Source organism: Ostrinia furnacalis, unplaced genomic scaffold, assembly GCF_004193835.3.
Source record: "Ostrinia furnacalis isolate ACB-3 unplaced genomic scaffold, ASM419383v2 OfSCF0860, whole genome shotgun sequence".
NCBI classification, from domain to species: domain Eukaryota; kingdom Metazoa; phylum Arthropoda; class Insecta; order Lepidoptera; family Crambidae; genus Ostrinia; species Ostrinia furnacalis.
The window spans coordinates 38,054-48,640 of record NW_021131099.1 but is presented as its reverse complement, the minus strand read 5'-3'; the positions used below and the strand labels follow the sequence as shown (position 1 = coordinate 48,640).

At 40.4% G+C, this 10,587-nt stretch overlaps 1 protein-coding gene across 1 annotated transcript; it reads left to right on the top strand.

Moving 5' to 3' along the window:
• The first annotated feature begins 816 nt into the window (after nucleotides 1–816).
• LOC114350289 (uncharacterized) lies at nucleotides 817–10,308 on the top strand. Its single transcript, XM_028301022.1, has 3 exons — nucleotides 817–919; nucleotides 9,380–9,672; nucleotides 10,236–10,308. Exons 1-3 carry the CDS (start codon nucleotides 817–819, stop codon nucleotides 10,242–10,244), a joined length of 405 nt encoding a protein of 134 aa, XP_028156823.1. The 3' UTR covers nucleotides 10,245–10,308.
• The last annotated feature ends 279 nt before the right edge of the window (nucleotides 10,309–10,587 follow it).

Here is a 10,587-nt window from a genome sequence, read left to right as displayed (position 1 = left end):
CACTCACGTTTTGTAACTGCTTTAGCACATTTTGAACCCTAAAGCGTAGCCACGAGTAAAGTATTAGTCAAATTATCGAAGTAATCGAATCTATTTACAACAGCACATCAATAGTAACACGTTGATCTAAGATCGCCCTTATTTCAACAGAAATAATGGCGACTTTTGCAAAGCAACTATCACGCTTGAAGAATCAACGAATTAGAGGTGGGCGCCGATATAGAATTAGCCGGCGGCGGCGCGCCGACTTTTTGGCTTCGGCGGCGGCGGCGTCGGCGGCGTGACCTTGCCCTTTGACCTTGTCTCATTATTTCTTTAAAAAAATCTGTTTAGAGTCATCTAGACTATAATCAGGTAATCGTATCTTGTTCAGGGCCGCGCATGAGCGCAGGCACGTCGACCCTTTGGGATCTTTTGTGCGCTCCCATACCTTTATTCCCCTCTCATCTGTAAAAGCCTATCCATAAAGCGAGTCAAGTGCTTGGGTGAGAGGGACCTATTTCTGGTGCCGGATATGCCGACCCCAAGAGACCAATTCTAGTTCTCGCTGGCGCATCGCATTCGCACAGTAGTTATTTCTTGGACTCTGCATGTTCTCCACATGCTCGACAACTGTCGTTAAGCCCATCTTGTGGAGGATGTGGTTCGTAGTGAAGTGTCCTGTTAACGCACCCGTGATCACACGAGCTTGCCTTATGTTTCCATTGAATATGAGTTTTTCCCATGATCTTGAGTTTCCCTTTAGGAATAATTTGGAGTGGCTCATACCGTTGGAGCTTACTAATGCAGCTCTATGCCTCCTAGTTATTATGCCTCATGGCCATGTGTGCGGTGCTTATAGATAAGGGCACTATCGGCTCTGGACCAATAGGTGTCGCCTCTGACCCTTGTCTCGCCAGACTGTCGGCCTTCGATTCCCGTATGTCCAGGTATCCACATTAGGGTCACCCTGTTATGCCTTCCAAGTTTCTTTAGTACCAATATTGCCCTCAGAACGAGTCTAGATCCAACCCTCACCGAGGCAATGGCTTTGAGTGCTGCCTGACTGTCACGTAGGATGTAAATGTCGCGCTTTTTATGCACCTGTTATATATTCCTTAGTGCACACATGATTATAGCATAGGTTACAGCTTGAAATACTGTTGCAAACCTCCCTAAGCTTTTACTGTGCTCGGATCGTTTGTAGTAGACGCCCGCTCCTGATCCTGAGTCCATCTTGAAGCCGTCAGTAGGTATACCTGATCAGGTTGTCCTGTTGATCTCAACAGTCTTTTCCAGACTTCTCTTGTTGTATAGACACTTTAAAATATTTGCTAAACATGTACCTAAGCTGCATTGTATCACATCCCATGTCCGTTATTGCATCTTGTACAGAACGTTCGTAATAGATGTAAATATGAATAAGTGTAATNAATTTCAATATTTTAATGTCGGGAAATAAGTGATTGGATTATTATTTTGCCTGTGAAATGTGATTCCTTAATTTTTGTTTGTTCGAACAGAACGGTTTTTACACAATTTCATCACACAAGACATGTCGTATTCGTGTTGTTTTTTCGCTGCATAAATGTGTCAACTGTGTGAAGTTTTCACTCGAAGTGGTGTAACAGGGTGTGAATGTGTGCGTGCCGGCCTGTACGTACAGGCAAGCTGGTGTATCCTAATGTCACAGTATTTTGTTGATGAGAATCCGTCCGACTTTTTTTATAGGTCCATGACTCATACCAATACATTAATAGGAACAAACCTACATTTGGTATAAAAATTTGGATGTGTAACGTAACTCAACAAGACTCGATTCAAGCTTGACCTCAAGCACTATAATTTTCTAAAATTGAGACCAATCATGTTGCTTCCAATAAAAATCGGAATATGAATCATATTAAAGATAATAAATATCCTTAGGTTTATATTATCTTCATACTTGAGTCACTTGATTGTAGGGCCTGAGTGCTGCGACTTAAACAACTGTCTGACCTTAAGCACTTGTATGTTTAATGTCCTTTTGACCGCCAACAAAGATATTGAGTTGACCCTTGGATGACAATAATATTTTCGTGATCAACCTGATTACAACCACGCCTCGATTAATTTTCCATGATGGTATAAAAACATGACCTTTTCTCTTTGACGACGTCTAGTCTACTGATGGTCGATTGCCTCCCAAAAGAATTTTTACGACTGGTCCTGCGGCTCTTTCCGCGACCTTCACCAGATCGTCCGTTCATCGAGTGGGAGGTCTGCCTACATCTTCCAACATACAGATAAATGCATTTAAAGGAGGTGGCTCCTTTCTAGAATCTAGAACTAAGATCTAGATCTAGAATAAGGAGGACTTATTCTCGTTCAGGGAATGTCTTCATAAGTTGTTGGTAGATAAGGCGTATTATTCGATTAGCGAATTCCTCCTGGACAGTTTCATGTGTTTGTAATGTATGTAGTCCAAATCTAATACTTTTGACATACCAAGTACAATGTAGTTGACATTATACATATAGGTAATTTTAGTATTTTTAATTTATTATTTTTGAATTGACATTAATGTAATTATTGACCCTGAGTTGTCTGACATTAGTTTTTATAAATGTGAACTATATTTTGTTAATGAATGTAAATGACAATTACAGTAATAATTTTGCATGCCTAAAGGTGGAAGATGGAGATACCTACTTGAAAAATTGTAACACCTACTGATGTAAACCCATTTTCGCAAAATAAATGATTTGATTTGATTTGAGAATTCAACTGAAAAGTTCGGTCCACAGAGTGGGAGGACTACTGCCTACACTGCGTCATCCAACGAACACATTTTTAAACCACCTCCTTTCTAGAACTAGAAATCGTTACAAAAGTACTGATTTGTTTAACTATTGCACATAAAACGGCCTGGAAGACGTAGCGTGGGCAGGCCTCCTACTAAGTGGACCGACGATCTGGTAAAGGTCGCGGGAAGAGCCTGGATGCGGGCAGCGCAGGACCGTTCATTGTGGAAAACCTTGGGAGAGGCGGTGAGAGGCCTTTGTCCAGCAGTGCATGTAAATGTCATATGGAATTATCTTCCTCTGACCCTACCCAGGCAGGATATAGAGCAGGCGGCGTATAAAAGTGTATGTTGCAGAGTTACAGTGACAAATACGGACGGATGGCCTAATAAAATTATCAATTCGAGCGCGGTCGATGAGCTGTTGACACAGAACTCGAAACATTATGCAACTGCGCCAGCTCCACTTGAGACTCGAATCTCCGTCGCAAATGCATCCCCTTGCTTGGTTGGACGTAAAGTAGGACAGTGCAAATTCATTGATTTGCATTTTTAAGGTTCCGTACTCATAAGGTATCAGCGACACCGTAAACAACTGTACACAGGAAGATTTAAAGTTTTGGGATGACGCTGTGTGTGTAGTGTAGGTTTGTTGTCGATACGATAAGACGAAGAACGAGACCCTATTAATATGCCTCGCCTCTGCTGTTTATCAAAGGTAGACGGTTTGTGCACAGTATATATATGAGGTTTGTGCTAGGAGTTGGAGTACATTGGATCAAGGAAAGAATATTTGACGCGAGAAAAAGAAAACTTGTAAATGAAATATAAATAAAGGAGGAAAGTTTGCAATAGTTATTTTCCCTAGTCTTCTTTTGGAAAGTAAATATTGTATCTTTCTGCGACTAAAATTTACGCAGGATAAGCGAGCAAAAGCCAGTTCAATATATTTCTTAAGATTTTCCAATAGGCCTTGCATTTCCTTCATAACTAGTAGAATCTGTTTCCAAACCTTAACCTAAAAACAGACGTCAAGTTCCGTCTGCTTAAACTGGTACAATTTGTTAATGAGCGCGTTAATCGTGCAGTGTAACTATATCGAGCACACGTTAATTGCCTATATCGGCTTGTGCTAGTGCGTAATGAGTTATCTTAATTAATTAATATCTGATCGTTGTTCGCGGGCCATCTGCCGCTTGTCGGGTGCAAAGTATGGACTATGGAGATATACTTTGAGGACTTGTTCCCACGACCCGCTTTTTGAAAGGTTCCATTTAGTAGTTCGTTCGTTCGTTTCAGCTAAATGACGTCCACTGCTGGGCCAAGGCCTCCTTTACTAGTATAGGTGTTTTAAACGTTCACAAGAACATCCCGTTTGCAGTGTCCCTCAAAAACCGATCCGTTGGAATTTGGAAGTCGAATTACAAACACACACGTGCGGTTAACAGTGGACATCCTGTGGCTGAAAATGATAATGATGATGACTTGTGAGTTCAGACATGACAGAAGCAAAGATCCTGCATTATTGGATCCCGCAAAAATGGATGTTTGTGGTAAAGGGCTCTTAATGGGAGATGAATAAATAAATTTTAATATAGTGACGGTATACACATAGATCGTAATTTTCGAAATTGAGACCATAATTAATTCTGCGAAGAGACCATAAAGTCGTAATATTAATTTATTTCTGCGAATAAGCTTGTGATATTATTTAATTTATTCATCGTTATGTGCAAGTTATAACGTCTCACGTGTTGTATTGTAATCCTCATTAATCTGCCGAGTGTTAAACGCAGGTAATTAAACCATTCAGTCCGTCCTGACCATGACCATGACCGTTGTTTCTTTGAAACATTTTCTTCGTTATTTCCTGGACACGTTCCTCGCAGATTATTATTGCGAAACTAGCTGTGACTGTACCTGCGGCTTCGTGGTAATCGTTTTCTTGTTACAGTACCTTGATCAAATTACTTCAAAACCTTATCACTCATTTATATGACACTAGTTGTGCCCGCGACTTCGTACGCGAGAAAATAGTTTGAATAATATTTCCCGCTTTTGCAACATTTCTTGGCTGTTGGGTTATTATAACCTTGTTGGTGTTCAAATAAATAAATAAATAAATAAAGTCTACCTCGATAAATGGGCTCTCCAACACAAAAAGAATTTTTCAAATCGGCCCAGTAGTTCCTGAGATTAGCGCGTTTATGTGTGGTTGGGCCCAGTAGTGAGCTCGAGCTACGTCTAAGAATCTTTTAAATGGAAATGTAGCCCTGATTTAATGCTAGTTAAAAATCTAAATCTTAACATACAAGGAACTAGACTAGAAATCTCTAAAGATACCATAGAATACGAACTTGACAATCAATACTCAATTTGTTATGGCACGGACTGGGCGGTCGTATCCTTAGGTGGTATTAGGGCAAACTATATTTAGGCGTATATTGTTAAGAGCCTACAAAGGGCCAGAAAAGGGCCCACATCGTAATAAAGAATCGAATTTGGTCCTACAGCCGATTGTGAGAGGATTCTGTTTTTATCTACATTGCGTACATTTGTAGCTCTCGTCTCGGCGTGACCTTTACTGCACTCACGATGAAGGTCTCGGTGTTTCTTTGTCCATATAATATTATCTGTCCATTGTTCGTGTGTTGCCTGGTCTTCTTTTATACACAGTTTCAGTGGACTGACTCTGGACTGAATAATCAATTTGTCATCACAAATGGAATTTAACAGCAACTCATTGCTGCCGAGTCCAAACGTTGGTTAGCAATAAGATATAGTTTGAGTCATTCTTTGACTGACATTGGACATAAACATGATCCAAAGTGCAGTAGTCGACTCAAAAGTTCCAAACCAGTTGGTTTTTGCGTCATGAATAAGGGAATGAAAAAGTTCGCGAGGATTAGAAAAACTGGTACGAAAAGCTTTGGAGCAAATGTGTTATGATGATTGGCTAATCATTTATCCTGGACTTATCACACACACAATTTATGATTAGATAAAATTCACTTATGTGCCAAACGCCTATTCCAATGATCTGGCTATCTGGGGCGGGGTATAGACAATTTCCAATACAGGGGCGGTAGCAGTTGACGACGTAATGATAATTTGATTGGCAACCTTTATGCTTGACGCTTCTGATTCGATAGTTTGGTGGTTAATTAATATTCTCAAGACGCTGTAAATTCACGAAGTAATTTGGAAGAGTCCACAAGTATTAATAAATGACCGCAAAGTTAATTTGAAAGAAAGAAAACATTTCGCAATTTGCAAACCTTTTGTTTGTCTAGTGTCTAGCTAGTTAGAGTAAGTGAACTAAGGTCAAACTGCTCTGTATCAATGCTCGTCGTAAACCCAGAGCCATCATCATCAAACCAGCTTCCGGCATGCCCATTGTTGACGCTACATTGTGCAAACGCGTCGTTTCTGAGATTGTGTTGGATCTTGCCACTCGCAGGAGTTTGCGCAAGCCGTTGCAATGTTTACCGCGTTTCCAAGATATCGAGTCAACAATGTAACTGACTAGATACAGCTTCGGCCGTGAAGACGCCCACAGATTATAACACGTTGGACAAAACAATATAAATTCTACGTATTGATCCAATAGTCTTATGTCAGTATCCAAGGATATGCCAAAAATCCAAGTTTCACAATATTTTACAAAAATTGCCAACATTTTCTCAAATAGACAAAAGATAATAGTTAGGCCTTGCCTGCAACTGAGACGGTTTCCATATTTCTCAATATCCTTTAGGAAAGTTGTATGACTTAGTTAGCTTAGTTTCTACACCAGTTTCTCTTGATAAAATGTACCAGAGTTAGATACAACAGGGCTGGTTTAAATGGTTTGTTATTCTTAAACGTTTGAGTAAGTAGATATTCTATTTTTCATCATCAAATTTACCTCATAAAAAGCCTACAGCTTAAAGGGGTTTGGTAAATCCCACCCGCCTGCTCTGTTTCTCACGTGAGTAATCACAAACCTTAGCCCTCAAGGACACCACCCATGAATTCGCCACTGCTGATGACGTCACCCATTCAAATTGTACAGAACGTTCGTAATAGATGTAAATATGAATAAGTGTATTTTGTATTNTTAATAAAGCTGCGTATTTCAATAATACTTATGTATGATTATCTTAATAAAGATTGTTCAACGGCCAAGTCACACAACATTAAATATAATAATAAAGAAATCGCAGTAAGAAACCATAGACTTGGCACGACTTTGTCTAGATTTCATTACTTTTTAGAGATAAACAGGCAGCTCCATCGAGACTTGGCTAATTTTTTACAGAATGTTTTTGGTGGGATTATTTCTTACAAGTTTACAGAAATAACAAGTTATATTCGTATCCTTACTAATACTAAAAAACTAATCTCAAACAACGAAGAAATTTTACCACAATGCAAGAACCTCTAGGATAGATTAAACATATTATTTGAATATTTTTTCATTACGTGAGAGTTATATTGATATAACCTCAATTATATTCCGCACAAAGTGTCCGTCATGCAACAACTAATCGTTGAAAAGTTATCATAGAATCGATTAAAAGAAAAGCAGCAGGCTAATCTAGAAAATTACCTTGAATTATATTCTTAAATTTTGAAGCAAGACCTTCTGCTTCGCATTTTGATAATACTTTACTTAACGATAATACCTATTATCTATACTTATAATAAATCTGTAGAGAGGTCAATTCTGTACATGAATAGATTTTCAAAATAACTATCAGGGGGTGATTAGTGATCAATACTGATGCCAAAAATGCAATCAGTAAAATTTTTGTCTGTCTGTCTGTCTGTCTGTCTGTATGTTCCTTATAGAAACAAAAACTACTCGACGGATTTTAACGAAACTTGGTACAATTATTCTTCTTACTCCTGGGCAGGTTATAGGATACTTAAGAATTCCCACGGGAACGGGTATTAGCGGGAAAATCCTTTTGTATGAAAAATGTAAACCGCTTAAGTTAGACGCTTGAAATTCGGCATGCAGGTACCTTAGTAAACTAAAAGCTTAGTTACAACAGGATATTGCAAAATTCCCACGGGAACGGGAGTTAGCGGGAAAAAACATTTGTATGAAAAACTCTAAACCGCGTAAGATAGACGCTTGAAATTCGGCATGCAGGTACCTTAGTAAACTAAAAGCTTAGTTACAACAGAATATTGCAAAATTCCCCCGGGAACGGGAGTTAGCGGGAAAAAACATTTGTATGAAAAACTCTAAACCGCGTAAGATAGACGCTTGAAATTTGGCATGCAGGTGTGTTAGAAAACTTAAAGCTTAATTACAACAGGATATTGCAAAATTCCCACCGGAACAGGAGTTAGCGGGAAAAATTTTTTTATGAAAAAATCTAAACCGCGTAAGATAGATGAAGGGGGTAAAACTTGATCCACGCGTACGAAGTCGCGGGCGGCCGCTAGTGTATAAATATTCTTTATAAAGGTCTTATTTATTTAATTAACGTATTTATCATAGTTTTGATTTCACTAAAGCTCTCTAAACATCTACCTGGTAAATATGAAAATCTCGAGGATGCAGCGACGAAGTATAATTTATGGTTAAACAAACTTACCTTAAGTGAAGTTAGACCGTAATTATACGAGTCGCTGCATCCGAAGAGATTTTCATTCCCGCCCTACCCCTAAGTTTACACTTAACTTACCCTTACTTAATGTACAGAACGTTCGTAATAGAATGTAAATATAAATAAGTTTGTTTTGTATTCGTTTCGTAGCTTGTAATAGACCCTGCAATGTATAAAGAAATAGCGTTAGAAATAGACACAGAGATGTATGTTGTTTGTGCAATAAAGATAAGCTAGGCCAGAAAAGTAGGCAATTGTTATCTTTATCTGTCATTTTTTGAATTGTATAGTGTTCTGTTGTATGTCGCTATCAATTTCTTGAGCTTCACATTCATGTAAGATTGTGTTAAGTCATTTTGTTTGTACTGTGTTCTATTGTCTTTTATTTGTGTCTTTATATCGTGTTTATTGTTTGTGTCTATTTTTTGTATTTGTTAATTGTGTATAGTTAATCGTTATTTGTTTACTCTGAACATGTAAATTGTATTGTATTTGGATATGAAAATAAATTAACTTGTTGTTGGTGTTGGCTTCATTTAGAAAGGGACAAATAGGTAGGAAAAATAGGTACTCACCCTCCGACGGAGGACAGAGACAGACATATCGGAAATAGAGCCGTAATCGCTTTACGGTATTGCCTTTTCGAGAGAAAAAGCAAACATTTGTTGTCTCGCTCCCACTAGCGGCCCTCGCTCACACCGTATCGCGTCTCNTATGCAAATAAATTAACTTGTTGTTGGTGTTGGCTTCATTTAGAAAGGGACAAATAGGTAGGAAAAATAGGAAGTTAGAACGGATAGGAAATAGGTACTCACCCTCCGACGGAGGACAAAGACAGACATATCGGAAATAGAGCCGTAATCGCTTTACGGTATTGCTTTTTCGAAAGAAAAAGCAAACATTTGTTGTCTCGCTCCCACTAGCGGCCCTCGCTCACACCGTACTGCGTCTCGCTCGCACTCGCTCCGTCCTTGTCGCACGGAGGCACGCGATACGGCGTTGGATTAATGCGTAGGCGTCACTAGTGGAGAGTGGCATGGTGGGCCCAAATATAGCGGTGGTCCGAGCCAAAATCACANGAGCCAAAAACACAGTCCACTTGAAGATAGCTACGAAGTAACAACTAAGAAACAAGAAGTCCCTAGAAGCCAACAGCAGCCAGTACAAGCCCACTCAAGAAACAAGGGGTTGTTATTTCAGTACACCCCCTCCCCGCTACCCCGCTACGTGAACACCGGCGAGAGAGAGACAACGATATCTCTGCATCGGGCGCTTCTTCTTCGAGCCTTCAACAACTCCCAGGCGCAACTCCAGTAATCCGTGGGGCGTACCCCACAATTAAAGTTGATAAATTATAATCTGCGGATGTACTCGTAGGTATAATCTGCACAACTATTTCGAAATATCTGTGTGGGATGGCCGGACAAAAAATAGCCAAAACATTTCGCAGTAGAGATATAATATGTCCTCCAATGGAATCATCGAACTTCTGTATTGTATCCTACAACTTTGAAGGCCTGCTGTGTGCCCTCCTATGCTCATCTTCTTCATTGTCTTAGGGTCGGTTGCACCATCTTACTTTAACTTTGATAAACGTCAAAAATCTGCCAAACTCCATACAAAAAACACCTGTGTGTGGTGAGCTCACTCGTGATAAAGCATATTTAAGTACGGGGAGCTGCCGTGTGGTGACGGCAGAGTAGAATACATTTGTCACCAACCCCTACTCTTCCCGCGGGTGTCGTAAGAGGCGACTTAGGGACTACACATCAAACAGAGAATGGGCAGCAGCGCTCTCTGAAAAACATCAATCTTTTANATCTCTGCATCGGGCGCTTCTTCTTCGAGCCTTCAACAACTCCCAGGCGCAACTCCAGTAACCCGTGGGGCGTACCCCACATTTTGGTCCTTGACGAAGCCGGATTACGTCGGGTTGTTGAAGAAACTTTGGAAGAATTGAAGACAGAAAATGCCAGTGACAAGATCGCGCAGCGGAGGTTCAAGAGTCGGAGCCACGGAGAGTACATCGGAGTACACCATGTCGACTGCCGTTGCGGACGAACAAGGGACTAGTCAGACGGAGACGACGGCGTCGCAGCGCACCGTGCCAGTGCAGCGCGCCGCTCCGGGGCAGGGCGAGCGCACGCAGGCGCCCCTGCCACACACATCCGCGCAGCCGCCGCTGGCTGAGCAGCAGAGAAGAGCTGCCCAGCGGCCGCTGTC